This window comes from Channa argus, chromosome 19, assembly GCF_033026475.1.
Source record: "Channa argus isolate prfri chromosome 19, Channa argus male v1.0, whole genome shotgun sequence".
NCBI classification, from domain to species: domain Eukaryota; kingdom Metazoa; phylum Chordata; class Actinopteri; order Anabantiformes; family Channidae; genus Channa; species Channa argus.
In genome coordinates this window covers 3,424,676-3,444,122 of record NC_090215.1, presented here as the reverse complement: position 1 = coordinate 3,444,122, position 19,447 = coordinate 3,424,676, and the positions used below count along the sequence as shown (strand labels likewise).

The 19,447-nt window shown below is 39.9% G+C and overlaps 2 protein-coding genes and 1 non-coding gene across 3 annotated transcripts; 2 read left to right on the top strand and 1 right to left on the bottom strand.

The window, feature by feature from the left end:
- Positions 1-2,991: 2,991 nt before the first annotated feature.
- pck2 (phosphoenolpyruvate carboxykinase 2 (mitochondrial)) lies at positions 2,992-12,218 on the top strand. Its single transcript, XM_067486367.1, has 11 exons — positions 2,992-3,337; positions 7,184-7,396; positions 7,523-7,707; positions 7,808-7,878; positions 8,041-8,176; positions 8,276-8,463; positions 8,596-8,758; positions 8,862-9,077; positions 9,366-9,503; positions 10,044-10,139; positions 10,225-12,218. The coding sequence occupies exons 1-11, from the start codon at positions 3,306-3,308 to the stop codon at positions 10,692-10,694; spliced, it is 1,908 nt and encodes a 635-aa protein (XP_067342468.1). The 5' UTR covers positions 2,992-3,305; the 3' UTR covers positions 10,695-12,218.
- A 2,309-nt stretch (positions 12,219-14,527) lies between these two features.
- On the bottom strand, positions 14,528-14,599 carry trnac-gca (transfer RNA cysteine (anticodon GCA)). Its single transcript has one exon. It is a non-coding gene; the product is annotated as a tRNA-Cys (tRNA).
- A 121-nt stretch (positions 14,600-14,720) lies between these two features.
- On the top strand, positions 14,721-16,958 carry pomp (proteasome maturation protein). The gene is made up of 6 exons (XM_067486897.1): positions 14,721-14,877; positions 15,187-15,284; positions 15,709-15,769; positions 16,275-16,376; positions 16,474-16,567; positions 16,664-16,958. The coding sequence occupies exons 1-6, from the start codon at positions 14,875-14,877 to the stop codon at positions 16,729-16,731; spliced, it is 426 nt and encodes a 141-aa protein (XP_067342998.1). The 5' UTR covers positions 14,721-14,874; the 3' UTR covers positions 16,732-16,958.
- The last annotated feature ends 2,489 nt before the right edge of the window (positions 16,959-19,447 follow it).

The window sequence follows — 19,447 nt, the reverse complement described above, 5'->3', positions numbered from 1 at the left end:
GATTATATTTTGCAGAATAATTAATATGTGAGCTACAGGCTCCTCCAGTGTCCACGTTCAGTGTGACAGCGATCCTTGGAAATTAAAAAAAGAATTGTCAGGGTAACAATGAATTATCCTTGGATGTAGTCCTGAAGTAGTATGTGACTATTCTTACATTGAAAAAAAATAATATTTTTGATCCCTATACACTATGGCATGTGGATCAGCTTTTGTAAAGCTGGATTTTGGAATTTTGGAGATAATGTGACTTAATGTGAGAGCTGCCCCATGTTTGAATGATCACAGCAGGTAACACCTGTTTGCACCTGACTGATGTTTTAAGACAGTCTTGGAAAATTGTGAACTTGCCCCTTAAGAAATTCTTGGTTCTCATAACGTTTTAAACAATGGAAAACATTGATCCACAATCACCATCGACTACAGTAACACATCTGTTTCCAATTATATAAAGCTCCACCCCACAAGTAATAGCATCCTGTATATTGTGACAAGTTTGTAAACCAGTATTTTCCCACAGGTGATTGACTTTATTCCAGTGTGTTGTGTAAGTCTGCGTGTTTCCACTAGATGCTGCTGCTGTTCTCAGTGGAGTAACTCAAACGGCCCCAAACAGATAATGATTAACATGAGCTAAGTAGCCCTGTCGAGTAATATTTGGTTTATGTTCTTTTATCTTTACAGCAGATGTTAAGACCAGAATGTATGAAATCATCTTTCTTGATGACACAAGGAACCTTAAAAAAATATTAATGGAGCATTTGTCATCCACAGGCAAAGGAAGGAGCTGTGAGGACAGAAACACTGCTAACCCAGTCAGGTCAAAGCTTAAAACAAATACAAGATCCATAGTGGACAGAAAAGACGTCAGAGCCCCCCCATTGTAAACACAGACCTGTTCCATGCTCTGTGTTATAGAAGACAGGTAAACCCAGCGTGTCTAATCACATCAGCACATGGGCCCATGCTGATTTCATCTGCTGGATGATAAATGTGTGATATAGACTGTATGTTTCCCCAGTGTTGGGGTGAATAATGACTGTTTTGGTTGCAAAGGCTGCTCCAGAAACTGTTTTCATATCTGTGTGAACATCTGTTGTATTTCATGCCCCAAAGTAAAGTACAATAATGTGTTACCAATCCGGTATGAGGTATATTTCAAGGTTGGATCCAAAGGCCAAAGGCAGCACTTGTTTACAGTGCAGGCACCATTAGTTATTGATTCTGGGATTTGATTGAGTGAGTGATTCAAACTGTCAGTGTGTTATTAATCTCAGGGAGGCTGTTGAGAAATAATAAGGACAAAGGTCACACTTGAGAAGAAAGGGGTGTGTGCATCTGTGTGCATGTGTGTGTGTCTATGTGGTGGTGGTGGTGGTGTATAGAGAGAAAAACTTGTCAGTAAATTATCTGATTGGACTGTGTACTTGTAAAGGATTTTATCAAAAGCCTTCATTACTCCACAGCAGTCTTCAAAACACAGTACTGCAGTACAGTACATTGATATGCAGTGCAACAAAGTGTGTACTGTAAGTACATTTCCTCAATGCTCTGCTGTACTTTACTTGTGTGTATTGAAGTAAAGGAATTAACTATACACTGCTGCACTACATTCTTTTTTTCTTCACTATGTTGTTGAATTACTCTCTGTGCTGAGTACTTTTGTTTATATGTAAAATATTTAGAAATTATTAGAGATTAAAGGCCCTTAAAGGTATTTTGCCACCACTGGTGAAATGTATGACATGTCCAGATTTTTTAGTGTGTGATGTTGCTTTTTTGGATTTATTTAATAGTACAATCACTATCTGTTAGGTGATCAGATGAGTCACTTTAAAAGATAAATAGCCACAGCTCAGTACACTAAAAATCAATCTCTGTAACTCAGAGGTCTCTGTACAGCCAAAGGATTAATCACAGCACTGCATCAAATGGTGTTGTGTCCTAAAATCAGCAGTTGTGGTCTTTAGCATGTATACGCACAGACATTATGACCCCCTGTGCAACTTAATACAATCCAGTACAGCGGCTCTGCCCGGAATTCAACATTTACAATGTTATAATCTCTCAGTTTTTAGGTTGAGACTGTCAGAAAGGTGATTAAAAATTATTGAGGTCCAAGTGGAGCTAGTGGAGTCATATTCTAGTGCATTGTAAGAAGAGGTGGTCCTATGTTTTGGGCCCCTCATTCATTTTAAAATGTGATCGGTGTATGTTGAATGTTTGTGTGTAATCATGTGCACTGAGAACCAGCTGCCTCTGCAGAGCCAACCAGAGACCATGAGACAGACTAGCTGATGTTTGACCAGACTTGTAGGACTGTTTTATTTCTCTGCAGCTCATATTGTCCTGTTCAGTCCTCTATTTATTTGCTTCCCCTCTCTGTCACAGCGTAACAGGAAATTCATTGTTTGAAAGCCAGAGGCAGACACACAGCTCTGATATAAAAGACTATATACCTACTTCAGGTTTAAATCTGAATGTTAAAACTATTTAATTCATGCAACAAGCTGCCAGTTGTCAATGTTAAAGGTCATCACTGAAAGGTGAAATGAAATGATTAAATGCACAAGGACTAAACAAGTAGCTATTTGAATCCAACAGATATAAAGGATCCAAGCACTTGTTTTAGTGTAAGTTTTTTTGTGTCTCTTAAAGTAAAACGTATTGACTTGGCTCAGAAAAAAACAAATCTGTGCACTAAATTGGCTCCTCTGCTGGGAAAAGCTGCTTCTGAAAGTGCAACATGAAATCACTTGAATATTCTAATGAATGACCTCAGTAAATCTGAGACACCACATGATGTGACCAGCACTAAAGGAATAAAGTAAACCGTGGAGAATTCAGGCAACACCACAGCATTTGGAAACGTTTGGTTTTTTTTTCATACACAGAAACAGCCACTGTGCAACTTTAAGAGAAAGTTGAAGACTCGGATCTGTTTCCGGGTTGTTTCTCCGCGCTGTTTTTCAGTCTGCTGCTTGTGCAGCTCTGGGGAAACTTGCATCATCCGGCTGCTGGAGGATAGACGACAGGGAACAAGCAGACCTCCTCCTCCTCCTCCTCCTCCTCCTGTCGGTGACCAGTGTTGAAACCGGCCGTTTTCAAGCAGCTGGCGGACATCAGGCTATCAGCAGGACAGCGTCCACTTGCGCGGTCACATCCCAGTGTGTCGGTGTGAACAAAGTGCAAGGTCCTGTTAACAGCTCATATATGATCCGTGAGCAGCTCCACTTCTCCACACAACGTCCATGTGCCTTCTCACACTGTCACTTTCTGGAAGCTAGTTTTCTCTTGCACCGAAGATGTCGTGCCTTTTACTGGGAGTCCTCAGAAGGTGAGACTTTATTTAAAAAGCATCGGACGTAATAATGGAGCGTCACGTCCCTTCAATTGCACTAATGCTAACAGCCTTTTTATGGTTAAGCTACTTGTTTTTTCATTTAGTAGCTTGTCAGTCACATTTGCCTGTTTAAAGGGAAAATTACACACTGAATTCCAGTGAATTTAGTCACTTTAAAATCTTACATGCAAATGCAGAAGTTCTTTGGAAATGTGTTGTGACGTGTTCAGTTAATATGAATCATTTTCTGATGATTTTGCTAAACAGGAAACCTTATAACTCAAAATTCCGTTCAATGTCACTTTTATAAATAAAATATAAATAAGAAATAATAACATATACATAATATAGATAGTTTTTGCCACGAGACTGTATTGTTGCAGCAGCCTTTTTATTTATGATGATAGATGGATGTTTTAAGCTTTCTTTCCTGTACCTATAATAAGTCTGACCCTCATTGTGAAATGTTGATTATTTTCCAGCTGCTGTGCTGACTGCAGCCACAGACTTGTCAGACTTGATCTCAGTGACAGACTGCAGATCAGGTGACACAGAGCCGAGGCCTGTAGGTGTCTTTATAGATGAAACAACAAGGCAGAGCAGTATGTGATTTGAGAAAAGCATCTTCCTATGAGGCTCTGTTGAGACCAGTCACATAGGGAGCACTCTATGGTGTGTGTGTGTGTCTGCACGTACAACCTTTTATTTTGGCATTAAGTAGTGACTGCCGCATTGTTTGAGCATGCAGCTTAGTGACAGGAGGCCTGTGGACCTGTTCCCTCTATTTATATTTCTGCTTGACAGACTGTCACTGACTGGAGTCATCGCTGCTCTTTTTGCCTGAATTCCTTGGAGTGTGTGTATTTTTTTTTATTCTTTTTTTTTTTCCTGTTTACTCACTAGCCCATTTGTGAGGAGAATGCATGAAGCACGTATGCGTTTTCAACCTGATACTCCAGCTTAAGTTTGCTACGTGTGTAGACTCTGTCCCAAAGAGTCTATTGACCAGGATCTGTGAGGGCGGGAAGAGAGGGGGGTTGTAGGTGTGTCAGCATGTGGTGTGTGAGGATTGGCTTGCTGGTTGAATGTGCATTTGGAAGCTAGAGACAATCAGGGGGCTAGAAAGCATTTTTAAAAGTTGTTTTTCTTTTGATGTTCCTCATTTTCTGTACTGGATCTTTTTTATTTAGCCTGTTTCAGTGTTTCAGATGTGTGCAGATGTGTGCTGATGTCTCAAATAATCATGGGAAAATGTGTCAAATGTAGCCATGCGTGTGCTCCTCAGTTAAGGGGGATGGGCTGAGCAATAGAAGAAATGCACAAAGGGAATTGACTGAGTTGATGGGAGATTGGGAGCAAAGGTCATTGGAGTTTCTAAAAGTTTTCGCTTGGCACAGTGAAAACATGGGCTAATTCCACATCACAGCCTCCTTCATCTTCTGCTCAAGTCAGCCACACTCGAGCTCCAGCCAGCAATGCAAACATTAGAAATCAGTTAGGGTTCATTGAGTCTGGCTCATCTCCTTTCTAAGTCCTCAGGACACTGGATTGGTTACAGTTCGCAGTGGTGTGACAGGATGGATGATGAAGAGTGTGTAATTGGTTTATTGTGACGGGGAAATGAGAATAAAGAACAGAGGGGGTGATTTAAGAAGACATTTATTATAACACAGAAGATTAATTACAATTTGATATTTAATCGTGTGGGATACAGTTACTCTTTAGTTCCCCTTCAGCTAATAATGTATTTCCACAAAAAACTGGCAACGACAAACTTTCTTTTGACAAAGAGGCTGTGTGTTTGAAGGATGAAAGCGTAGGGAAACATCACCCATCCCCTCACCTCTTCTCCAGTGCCACTACGACATTTTTTTGTTTTACTGAAATGTCTCCACCGCTGTTGGGTGGCTTGGCACAGAGGTTCGGTCATTCATCTTCCCCTTCAGGGTGAATTGTAAGAACTCTGAAGATTTTCTTTGAAGACATTTTTTCTTCAGTACCATCCTCACAGTCAGTTCAACTTTATTTATACACTGTAGCACCAAATCACAAGGAAAAAGCAGCAGGTACCATTTACCTTTTGGCTTATGACCATTTGTGATGAGGTAAACACAAAATCAGCATGTTAGCATTGTCATTGTGATCAATACAATCCAAATGACATCACACCTTTCTCCTCAGGGAGGAGATTGTGCTAATGCCTGAGCTAAAAACTGCGGTTAGAGAAAAATCCAAATTATCGACACGACTACACAATTTTAAGAATGAAATGCACTTTAAATCTGAACATGTTGACTTGAAAAAGCGATCGCCTCACTTTTACCAAACAAACTTAAAAAACAAATATAAGCTAAGTTGGTAATCAGTTAAAAATTAATATAACATAGAGTTTTAGAATAGTCTTCATTTAAAAATCTAAGTAGGATTACTTGAAAAATGCAGGTCTTCTTGTAAATATTTAGTTATCATAATTAAATTGTAAATTATACAATTGGAATCCACACTAACACTGGTTAAGTAATGGAATTAATCACTTCTTTTTGTTCAAGTAGTGTAAACCACTGTTACGTGCTTTTTGTGAATACTGAGCCCCAGATAGTTAAAGCAACGTGATTATTGTTCAAATCTAGTAAACTTGCTTAGTTAACAATTATTACAAACCTGTCCACCTGTCAGTGAGTCAGCCTTTCCGGCAAAACCGGAGTTTGTTCATGATTAATTCCTCTGTTGTCGAAGTTTAACCCTGAGATTGGAATTTCACTGTTCTCAGCTCACTGTGACATGTTGTTTTCTTTCAGCGTGCACTGTGTACGAGCAAGAAACAGTAGATGTGCAAAGCTGACATACAAGTAATTACACAATGTGCTGCCAAGAGGAAAACTTTACAGGAGACCTTGTTAGAACTTTATTAGCCACTGTTCTAATTAACTAGCTGTTAATTTGAGCTAAGAGGGTTAATTACAGCTCCTCTGTGACTCTGAGCGTACACGATGTACATTTTATAAATGTTTAAAAGGTCTCATCGTTGACACGGTCCAGTCTTTTCCACACTCATACACAGCACCAGCCCCCTGCAGTGACTTGTGTTTGTGAATCTCACGCTGACAATAAGCCGGTACCCCTCATTCCTCTTTATGTGATGAAGTCCGTTTGAGGGTCTCAGGTTGAACTAATAACTAGCCCAGGGCACACTGCTGCTGTCACATGGAAAACACACAACTCCAATTCCAATGTAGCACCTTGTATTTAAAGTCCTTGTTCTCCCTCCACCCCATGGCTCTTGTGTGGCCCCTAAAACCAGTAATATTCCCTGCTGCATTAAATGAGTAGAAAAGCCCGGATGATTCTGCAAATCTCTGTCATCAGAGCTCTGAAACATTATGAGCACAATGAAATAAATCATCAGAATCTGGCGTCCACAGCAACTGCGTTTAACAGAACTGAATGAAAGAAATGATTGAGTGAGTCTGACCAAAGGATGTTTGCCTGTTACTGTTCCCTGATTGTGCCCTGGTGAGGGCCCTGTGAGGCAGCTCTGAACTTCGCACAATGGGAGGCAGACTGTAAAGACTGATTAAGGCCTCTCTGCTTTATAGACCTTTCAATCAGTTCTGTTTGTGTTGGGACAAAGGCTACTGCAAATGGCCTATTAAATGAAATCCACTTATCTCTGGAATGATGACTGCTTTACCATCAGCTCACTGATTTACTGTGTTTGGTGTAAAGGACTCAGTACTGACTCTTAACAATGTGCTTGTCATGGTTTACTTTGTGTGCAGAAGTTACAGTTGCTTTGTGATGATCACTGAGTCAGATGTGTAATAAGTTCCTCATATGCAGGCATGGTGGTGTTGGGGCAAGTGTTGGGGTTCGGTCCCTGGCCTCCATCCCTTCGCTACCGCCAGCGGTGGCTGACTTTGTAAAGGCAGCAGTGGACGAGTGTAAGCCCTCTGGTGTGCATGTGGTGACGGGGACACCGGAGGAAACAGCCAACTTTCTCGCCTGTCTGGAGAGGGATGGGATGGTCAAGAAGCTTCCCAAATATAAAAACTGGTAAGGCTCTACCCACATATATGCATTCAGTGGTGTATTACTAAGTATATATGAATATATAGTCATCTTTAGTTGTAAAAGTTCCTTATATATCAGTGTTTTTTATTTGTATTTTATTAACACCAGCTGGTTGGCACGTACGGACCCGAAGGATGTGGCTCGAGTGGAGAGCAAGACTGTGATCGTGACCAAAAACCAGAGGGACACCATCCCCATCTCAGCTGCAGGGGTGAAGAGCCAGCTGGGCAACTGGATGAGTGAGTCAGACTGGCACAAAGCCAGAGAGGAGCGATTCCCCGGCTGCATGGCAGGTACAGTGGTGAATGGAAACTAATTATCTGGCTTATTTTTCTATGTATGTCCTCCAGCTTCCCAGTGGTAAAATATACTCCACTCGTGTTTTTCCCTTAGGTCGGACCATGTACGTGATTCCCTTCAGTATGGGTCCAGTAGGCTCCACTTTGAGTAAATATGGTGTCCAGGTACTGACTGTGCTCATTGAACACTTGATACTCAGGGAAAAGCAAATAAACCTGCTACGTTGTACCCAGAAATTCTCTACTCTAAGTATTAATTTCATATATTTGGATTTAGTTGTATATGTTTGAAAATTGAAAGTTAAGAAGACTTTGTTGTCCTTGAAGGTGACAGACTCTCCCTATGTTGTGGCCAGTATGGGCATCATGACACGTATGGGGACCCCCGTCCTGAAAAAACTGGCTGAAGGAGTGGAGTTTGTGCGCTGTCAGCACTCAGTAGGACGTCCTCTACCTCTCAAAGGTACAGCTTCCAAGAGCTTAAAGCAGATTTATTAGGCCTGATTTGTATAACATGGATAAGATTTTACACAATCGTCTTTCCCTCTCTGTTCTTCTCCAGCCCCTCTGGTCAACTCGTGGCCCTGTAACCCGGAGAAGGTTCTGATATCTCACCTGCCAGACACCAGGCAGATCCTGTCCTTCGGCAGTGGCTACGGCGGAAACTCTCTCCTGGGGAAGAAGTGCTTCGCCCTCCGCATTGCTTCACGCATTGCCAAGGACGAGGGTTGGCTGGCAGAGCACATGCTGGTGAGAATGAAGGGCGCCTACAATTTTCTAGGATAATTGATAATTTAGAAAAGGCAAACGTAGACTTTTTTGATAATGAAGTTGTAGTGATTTGTCCATAACATCTTAACAGCAACCTTCTTCTCTCATCAGATCCTGGGTATCACCAACCCTCAGGGTGTGAAGCGTTACGTAGCGGCCGCCTTCCCCAGTGCCTGTGGCAAAACCAACTTGGCAATGATGAAACCAGCTCTGCCAGGATGGAAGGTCGAGTGTGTGGGAGATGATATCGCATGGATGAAGTTTGACAGCAAAGGTGAGAAGAAAGAGTAGAGCTCACAAATACGCACCCGTTCGTGTTGCTCAATATGTCACGTGGTCAGTGTTTAATGTCAACTCTGTCCCACGTGTCTCTGTAGGTAAACTGAGGGCCATTAACCCAGAGAATGGGTTTTTTGGTGTAGCTCCAGGCACCTCAGACAAGACCAACCCCTATGCCATGGCCACCATTGCGGAAAACACGGTGTTTACCAACGTTGGTGAGACCAGCGATGGGGGAGTGTGGTGGGAAGGACTTGACGCACCTGCATCTGGTGTCACTCTCACAGACTGGCACGGAAAAACCTGGAAGCAAGGTATCAAATAGAGGACGTGTGTGCTGCTTGTAGTGCAGGTTCAGCTTGAATCTCAAGTTTGTTTTTTCCCCATACTAGTACAGATATGAAACATTCTGATGTGGCTCACCCCCTTTCATCAGACTTTGAATTAAAGAGGAGGAAACTGAGCAGCCGTAGAGTATACAGTGCCATCTAGTGCTATGTCCAAGCATTGTTTGGACAGAGATGCAGTCACACACAGTAGGAAATGATATTCAGATGTCGGTGTTTACAAATCTGTGCCATTTGTTTCCTCTGTGAAAACAGGAAGCTCGACTCCGTGTGCCCACCCAAACTCCCGCTTTTGCGCCCCAGCAGCTCAGTGTCCCATCATTGACCCCCAGTGGGAGAGCGAGGAGGGTGTTCCCATCGATGCCGTCATATTTGGTGGAAGGAGGCCAGAAGGTTGTTCCTGCTTTTCATTTCGTTCTTTAAAAAAAACAAAACAAAAACAAACTGCAATACATTTGTTATACGTTTTTGTTTTTGGTTTTTTTTACCTTGAAACATGTACATTTTTATTTAGCATAAAAGGCTAAATTGCTTTTATACTATATACAGACTGGAATCATAAGGGAGGGGGGAGAGCAGGGAACTTATTTTAGTTGTCTAACCCAGAAAGCCTTAACATTCACATTGTTTATAGTTGGATCTCTTGTGGTGTGAGAAGTCATAGTTAAATACAACCCATTTTCCAGAAAAGTTTAAATAAGGAGAGAATGCAGTGATGTGAAAATATATTATATTGTGCTTTTAATGAGACAGTAAATAGAAGCCTTTTATGATTAGCTTGCAGGTGACTATAATTAATACTTCCCTAGATGAAAAAGTGTAACTTTATTCAATACGGCAAGAACTTGTGTTACACATGAACATGAGAAGTCAAGCAACATTTTAAACAAAGGTAGCTGTAAACTAAACATGATTGTATGTTGCTGTTGTCAGGGGTTCCTCTGGTCTACGAGTCTTTCAGCTGGCAACATGGAGTCTTTGTTGGGGCTGCAATGAGGTCCGAGGCCACAGCAGCTGCTGAGCATAAAGGTAAAATGAACTGCGCCCGTTGTATTGCTGTTTTTAAGCCAAACCACCAGAAGCCTGAGATGGTTATTTTAATGTTTTCCTTTAGGCAAAGTAATCATGCACGACCCCTTCGCCATGCGGCCATTCTTCGGCTACAACTTTGGCGACTACCTCGCTCACTGGCTGAGCATGGAGAGCAGAAAGGCCCCCACTCATCTGCCCAAGATCTTCCATGTCAACTGGTTCAGAAAGGATCCCGCCACCGGCGCCTTCCTCTGGCCTGGCTTCGGTGAAAATGCTCGCGTGCTGGAGTGGATCTTCAAGCGCTGCGGCCGCGAGAGGGAGGACGAGGCGGCCAAGAAGAGCATTATCGGCTGGCTGCCCGGAGATGGTGCCATCAACACAGAAGGCCTGAGCAGCAACGTGGATATGGGCGCCCTGTTCAATGTGCCTAAGCCTTTCTGGCAGAAGGAGAGCAAAGAGTTGAGAGCCTACTTCACCCAGCAAGTCGGAGCCGATCTGCCACCTAAGGTGGAGGCTGAGCTAAGATCACTTGAAGACAGAGTGCACAAATAAAACCCAGACCACTCTCAAAAGCTAAGATTATTAGGGTGCAATCAGCGTCACTGACTGGGTTTTCATACACAGAGAAGGAAGTTCTGAAGTCGGGGTTAGTGGGTTATCAGCGCTCATCAAATTTAGCTCAGCTGTTTTGGTACTTTACATGTTGCTCACTTTGAACCTGGTTGGATCCCAGTCGTAACCTATGGTGCACAGCTAACCACATTTACTCCAGGGAACAGTTTAACAACTAACCAATCAGATCACTGGTAAAACAGTCATTCCAATAGGAACCTGAAAGAAAAGAGTTTACTATAAAGTGATAAATAATAAAGAGCTGCTGATATTTGGTCATTCAACTGTAATGGTTATAGCTTAATTTTAATTGTTCAAACATTCTTTAAGTCATGTCATTTATCTTTTGTGAAATATGCCCCGTGATTTAAAATCAATGAATCCTTTTAGCTTCTGTTCTTTCTTCTCTGGCAGATTCATGTTTACTATTCACCTAGTGGAATATTACTTTCCCCACACGTGATTCAAGTTTCTATTCTGGGTTCCAATAGTGTTGCTTACTTCATATATAGCTACAGGAACAGCTCATAAGTTCATAAGTTTTGTGGTACCAATTTTCAGGTAGAGCCATGATGGGCTGAGTGAAGCCGCAGAGAGCCAGAGTAAGTTGTAGTACAAGCCCATGGTTGGCTAATATTATAGGTATTGAATTTATACTCTTCAAATTATGAACCAGGTTAGGATGACGCGACTGAAGACCCAAAGGTTTTCATACAGGTTAAGTCGTCGTCTATTTTCTCAGGTTGACAAAAACATGGCAGAGATGTAGTATGTGGAAAAGGTAGAAAGCTAGAATTTCATCGGGTGTATTTAACTTCCTCTGTGCATGAAAGTGCAATCAGTGACTGCCAAGTCTCTTTAATGAAGAGAAATAAGTTATGAATGAAATCTCAGGTGGAAGCAGGGGGAAACTAATCATATCAAATCCAGTACAAACTGTATCTTTTGGACATTACTTTACACTAATGCTGCGGCACTGACAGCCTGGTGCCTGGTTGGTGGTGGTGGCTGGGAAATGTGATTCACTACATGAAGGTTTCTGTGAAGTTATCACACTTGACTGTACTGAGTACATTCTGCTTGCTGTAGTTGTGCCTTTGAGACCTGTATTAATGAAATAACCCACGTGCTAATGTTTACAAGCTAAAACCCAAAGATCTTTTTATGACGTGTGCCAACTTGTATTCCCATAAAAAGGTTTAGAGTTAAGTTTGGCACCAATTGTCTTCTTAATACTTAACAATATTGTAGCATGTTTCCAGCGAAACAGGATTAGAATGCATTATTCATCGGACCACTGTTGTAATGCGTGTAATTCAGTGTTGTGATTCCAGCTGATCTAGAGTTTACACGCACTATGTCAAATGTTGGACCAATAAAAGCGACTAAGATTAATAAGCATTTTTTGAACTTGTATTCCAATGTTTTTCTTACAGTGTAATGAATAAATATATCTTCATATGATTTGTGGTCATTTTTGCAATACTATATTTATTTACCCGTAAGTCTGTACACATAATAAAATTTAATGAGTAAAATGGGTATTAAAGTATTCTCGTACTGCTCTAGTGATGTGAGCAGCTAGAAGCCTCATCCCCTTTTGGTCCACAGATCCCCATTTAGAGCTTTGAATCAGTCCCACATGCAGTTTATAGGCTTACAACAATAACAATATGAGGTCTGCACACTAATATGAGTATGATGGCCATGATGAAACCAGCTCTGTGGACTCATGGTTTTCTGCTGCTTCCCACTGATGTGGACCATAGTCAGTCCAGATCTCTTGGAGAAGTCCATCTCTCCATACGGGCTGTCATTTTCTGTTTGAATGGCTACGATTTGAAGAGTGAGCTTATCCCCTGCTAGATAATTTCTGTCCATCATCTGTCCATTTGTTGCTAGGCGACATCTGTAATAAAAAGTAATACATTTAATGCCAAGCCAACAACTAAAGACGTAGTATTATAAGGTTTACCATCGGATTCAAAGTGTAAAATGAGAATACCTGCTAATGGTAAGGTGACATTATTTGGGCTAATGTTATCTTTTTTAATCTGCGTTATGTTTTGGGAAATTCAAATACTGTTATTTACTATCATTTATTTTCAGTACAAGATTGTCTAGGCACTTCAATGTAAGCAATAATCGCACACAGTGCAGTGCTGTAATGCCGAACTGAGTCTGTTTTGGAGTCGGAGTTCAACTTCAACCTCCTGTTTAAACACTTTTTATTATTTCTTCTGTGTTTCAGATTAAATCCACAAAGTTGTAATGGCGACTCATTAAAATAGACAATATTGGATATGCATCATTGAAAAGAAAGATTGATAATGAAAGTTAAAGTTACACTGCATTGTGTCAAGAGCTTTAATTAGACCTACTTACCAACCACAAACAACCAGGAAGATGAGTGTGAGGACAATGATCCTTCCAAAAGTGGAACCTCATTGTAGAAAGCGATCATGTGTCTCCTCACACAGAAAAACATTGTTGACGGTTATAAATCTGATTATTAATGTCATTACCTGTAGTTATCTATATTAATGTGATTATCCTTTAAGTAAACATGTTTTATTTATTACAGAATAAACATTGTTTATGTGTTGTTGATTTCACAGTAAAATACTGACTCAGTTGCTGAATTTAAAAAACGTTTACTGGGCTTAAGATATTTAGTAAGTATTTAAATGTGAAAAACTAACTTTATTTTATTATTAGAAAATGAAAGTAGTGAATATGTATTAAGGACACACACACATTTTAAACTACAAACAAGAAGAGTTCTGAGTTTTACCTTTGAAACAATGCTGGGAAATCTGCTAGTTTTATTTCTTTAATTACTATATTTAATAACTGAACTGTCAGCAGTTTTTTCATTCAATGCATCAACTCTCGACTTAAAAGACATCAAGTCAGAACAACACATGTTTATTAGTTGTGAAGGCTCCAGAATGAAAACCTTCACCAGTTAAGATGAATATAATTTTAAATTAACAGAGCTTATTTACAATATCTACATTTACTTAAAAAGCCACAATTAGTTGATCCCACTGATTATTTGTATAATGTTTATTAACACTGATTATTTCTGTTGTTATCAACTCGTGCCACTTGTAGGTACTTCATGTGATTTTAAATTTCACAATAAAGAGTAGTTGGCCATGTTGGCATCAAAGACCAAAAACCATTATGGCCATTATGGACTGATCAAAGTCTCCTAACTGTAGTGTGTCTGTGTAATTTGTGAGTGAGTTAGAAAACAGAGCAGTCCTGTTTTTCTCCCCAAGGTTTTCAGTAATAAGTAAGAGATAAGTGTTCATTTAATTGCTACTGTTGAAAATAATATATTTTTATTGTTTCCAACTGTGGAGTCATTTTTAATCCACGCTCCAGAGATCTTGTAGCTGTTTCTATCAAAGCTTTGTTCAGGTTCAGGTTTAAATTTACATGGGATTTGTAAACAAGATCTATTCACTGCTTCCATCATCCTCTACACAAGAAATACATAGGTTTAACCTTTGATGATAACACAGCACCTGTAAAACCAAAATTATGTTTAACAAAATGTAGAGCAAAACAGAAAGTCTGTGAAACACTAACAAGAGTTTCATTTCATTTTGTAATAAAAGATGTAAAGACTGTAACCAAAATTCAGGGTTAGTATAATGTAGGGTGTTAAGTGTTTGTGTGAAATGATGCAACCCTGCTTTTATGTAAAACAATGAAATTCATGAAGGTTTAAAAGCTAACGAGTGTGATGTAAAGACAAAAAGAGGGGGCACCCGGATTTGAACCGGGGACCTCTTGATCTGCAGTCAAATGCTCTACCACTGAGCTATACCCCCACACATACATATACTGAGACGGGTCATTTATGAAGTGTCTATGTGTCCATGAATAGGTATCTATGTCTATGTGCATTGCTTTGTTAGTCCCTGATAATGTTGGGATCCATATTTTAATAAATGTAACCAATGCGCAGAAGTAATATAGTGATTGTATTTATCTACCGCTGTGTCGCAGTAAAATGTAACCTGCAGCTCAAACCGGATGTGTCGTAATTGCGAACGCGACGCAGCCGGAGGTTGAAGGAAAAGAAAGTGGAAGAAACATAGTCACAATGGTGTGGTTGGTTTAGCGTTTAATATGTTAACATTTTGCTTTTATAACCGTTGTGGTTATCACGCTGTTGTCTGTAGATTTAGGCATATTTATTTTACCTCTCTGTACCTTTGTCCTGTTAATATTATCTGGGGAGACCAGTAGTTTGGATTTTGATTAGTCACTCGAGCTAATGCTAGTTAACGCTAGCGCCTAACGTTAGCTGTGATGTTGCCTTTTTCATTTCAGCTTTCTCTGTTAATTTGAGTTTATATTTGATAGTACAATATTAGCAGATATAAAAATCGACTGCGTATGTTGTTTGTTGCAGAATACCCGAGGACTTCGCTCTCAGCTGAAAGACAGTGTACCTGTGGCTGGTTTGTGTCCACAGGGAGCGTACGGAGTCCAGGACTCTCTGCGGAGCGGGTCAGACAAATATCCCGAATCTGATAATGCTACGTGTATCACCTTTTGTTTCTACAAACACACAACAGTATATGTATTTTGTTTGATGAATGCCACTACATAACAAGACAAATATCCTGAAGAAGTAGTGTAACGTTAGGTCATTTAGAAACGGTGTGAACGAGTGCACCACTCTGTACACAGATCTTCAAAGTCATTGTTGACATTCCAGATAATGTTAAATGATATATTTTGGCTTATCAGTGATTTTCTAGCTTATCAGTAAGTATAAAAATCAGTTGACCAAAATATACTGCACTGTTGTACCAAGTATCAGAAAATGGACAGTGAGTATTGTTCTAGTTGTATAACAGTTAAATAGCTCACTGACTTTGAACCAAAGTTCTGATGTTCACTGGCTTGTATTTGTTCTTCTGTTGAGCAGCTTTACAAGTGTCAAGAATGAGCTTCTTCCCAGCCACCCACTGGAGCTGTCAGAGAAGAATGTGAGTAACGAGCCAAATGTTAAACACTCCCTGTCGTTTGACATCAATATTTTATCCATTTCTGCCTCACTGGACCTGTCATGACTTTAAAGCACGTAATCATAGTGGATTTGGAAAAACGCAGGTGGAACAAATGACACCAACAGTTGTTACGTTGAAGTGTCCCAGTTGGTCGGATTAGGACAATTAATGTTGATGGTGATGCTTGTGATGTTCCTACTGTGAGGGTCACATGTACGCATGTTATACATATTCACTACAGATGTGGATAGGACTGTTATTTGTATACATGAATCAGAAAAAACTCTTTGTGGCTTTCATAATAAAACTAATTTATAATCACATTCCCACTTTATTATAGTGCCTTTATTCCTAATTATACAGAGGGCTGCATTTTAGTTGTGAAAAGCAGATCAGTAGTTTGATTTTAATTCGGGACGACAAGGGAGTAGGTGTAAGTCTGATCACTCGGGTACTGAGCTTTTGTGTGTTTGTGTGCATGCAGTTCCAGCTGAATCAGGACAAGATGAATTTCTCGACGCTCAGGAACATCCAGGGTCTTCATGCTCCTCTCAAACTTCAGATGGAGTACAGGGCAGCCAGACAGGTAATTGGATGTTTCTGGTTCATGTCAGCAGCCCCCAGTACTTCCCCCCTTTTCCCCCCTACTTTCTTTTAACACTTCTTACTGATTGTCCTCGCAGATTCAGCGCCTGCCGTTCTTGCAAAGTTCAAATCTGGCTCTAGACACACTGCGAGGCAGCGATGAGTGCATCGGCTTTGAGGACGTCCTCAATGGTGATGAGCTTTACCTCTTCCCTCTTTACACAGTCGCTGACAGTTTAAATGCTAAATCTTACCACCAAACTCTGTTTCTGTATGTTAACCTTTCAGATCCTGCCCAGAGTGAAAGGATGGGTGAGCCTCACATGATGGTGGAGTACAAACTGGGGCTGTTGTGAAAAAAACAAGCCCAGATGAAGACATAGGTTTAGATTTCATATTTGTCTGCATACATTGTTTTTTTTTTCTTTGCTCAATATCAAGGTTGTGGAGAATGGCAGTCATGTTTTAGGAAGGTTAGGGGTTTGGTGGGGGAGTCTGGGCGGGTGAGCCTCTAAATACCATGATGCTACTTCTGTACAATTCTAGTCCATTTGATAATTCTAATAAACTATCACCTTTCTCAGTTGTGTTTAAACATGTGCTCATCTTGTAACTTTGGATCATATTTTTAAGAATAGTAAACAAAACATATAATCTTTTGTAAACGTGTTGTGACCAGTAACTATCAGTATAGTATTTATTTGACCTCTGTGAGATGTTTAAAACTGCAGCTAAACTTCTGACCGGGCAACTTAACAAAGTGTAACATTTTATACAAAAGGTATTTGCCCATTAGGCAAAAACACACACACACACACACACACACACACACACACACACACACACACACACACACACACACACACACACACACACACACACACACACAGAGGAAAGTAGGAATAAGTGATTCCTAAATGGATCAAAGGCTACAAAGAATTCCTCCACATTTAGAGGCTAACTAAATGTCACTATGTTACCATCAAACATTAAGGAAAAGCAATTCATCGCCTCATAAAAGTTATTAAAGCTAATGTGTAATGAGCTGTCTGTCATCACTGGGGATAAATGGTGAAATAGAACACAAATTGACATGGATCAATTAAAAGTTTTAGTCATTTAGCTCGTACTTATGGTAGGTTTATATTCAAACAGTCAATGAAGCAATCAGATCCAGCAGAGACTGTTCTGAGACTTTAAGACAATAATACCACCCAGGGATCAACATCACCTAACATTTTATATCATACAATTCATATAATAAAAATACCTTCAAACGCAAAACTATATTAATATTAGCGTGAACAAGGCATTTTTCATTTTCACATATTAAAATACTGCCACATTTCTCAGCAATAGCCTTCAAAAAACATAGCTGTACGAAAACAAGTTGTTCAGCAGATATGTCGATTAACTGCGTTGTTGTTAAGCAGATAAAAGGTTAGTCAATGGCGGTGGTGAGGGAGGGGAGAGAAGAAACGTAGAGGTTCTGTAACTCACTGTAGCAATCAATTGAAATCTCACCACCATCGGACCAACCGAGAAGTAGAGGGGTTGGCCCGAGTACTTATAGTATCACCGGAAAGTGGAGATCTAAGCCAGGGTGTGGAGTCTATCACGACGACTCAATTCATGCACAGGTGAATTTCTGAAATGTTGTTGAATAAAATCGAGCGTTGTAAAATAAAAGTATTTTGTGTATAATAGCCAGAATGCAATATATGAAACATTCCCCTTAGCGCGGAGCATGCTGGGAAAATGTGACAAGAAAAGCCGCTCTGTTTAATCCGCTCTACTTCCTGGTTTTTAAACGACATTTACAGTAATAACTTCTGCTCTTTAGAGGAACATTGAGCAGTTAGATTCTAGTTTTAAACTGTGATATAAATTAAGATCATATGTGCTTTTATCCTACTTCGTGAGAAAATAGTTTTTCTGACGTTAGCGTTATGAAACGGAGAATATCATAGATGATGTGTGTATCGAGAGAGAAATCTTCCGTGCATCCGGGTTTGGGAGTCTTTGGCGTTAGACAAAGTAATATCTACGGTTTGTGGCCGTTTTGCCTTTTTGGTTGCAGGTTTGATTTTTAGACATAGAATGGACATACAGGAGCAGGAGACTTGGCCAAAGTCTGTTCTGGAGCTTTTTAATATATTTAAATTGCAGCAAACAACAAACAATTCCGCCAGAAACATTAACAAAACGTAAATGAACAATCACACAACTTAAAGGCAACATTTAATATTTAAAATGTATTCCACTAATTCCACCTCCATGCTCTAAATGTGGAAATTGAAAAAGTATATTTTAATAATTTTATGGTTTCCTATCACTAAAGACATGTATGGTAGGTTACTTGGTGAATCTAAAATTGCCCATAGGTGTGAATGTGAGTGTGTATGTGTCTCTGGGTTGGCCCAGAGATAGACTGGTGTCCTGTTAAGTGTGTACTCTGATTGTAGCTCTATGACAGCTGGGAAAGGCTCCAGCCCCAAATGGGATAAGCGGTTACAGATAATGGATGGATGGATTGGTAATCAGGGTGAAGTGCCCTTTAATTTGATTTAAGGGAATCTCTGAACCCCCCAAAGCAACAGTCTGTACCCCATTACACTGCTAGTGATAGTTGATATAATAAATAAAAAAGTACTTAACTGCAAGTAGAAGTACTAACTTAAATTCTGTATTCAAGTTAAAGTAGCATCACGGTCTAAAAAGTGCAAGTTGCCTAATACACTTAGTTTATTGTGTTTAAAACATCTTACTTGAGTAAGAGTAAAATTTTTTGCATCAAAATATACTGAAGTACCAAAAGAAATATCGTCTTTTGGAGAATCATTATGATATTGAATTCTATGTATTGATGCATTAGTGTGTAAACATCATCAAAGTTGCAGCTTTTAAAGATGAAGGTAACTTTATGTACTAGCAGGTGGTGGAAATATAATTAGACATAATATTTCTGTCGCTCGTATTTTGTGTTTAGAATGTACATCTGCAAAAAGTAGTCATTTAAGCTGTGATGTAAAAGTCCTCAATTTTCCTCTAAATATTAGGAAGAGAAAAATA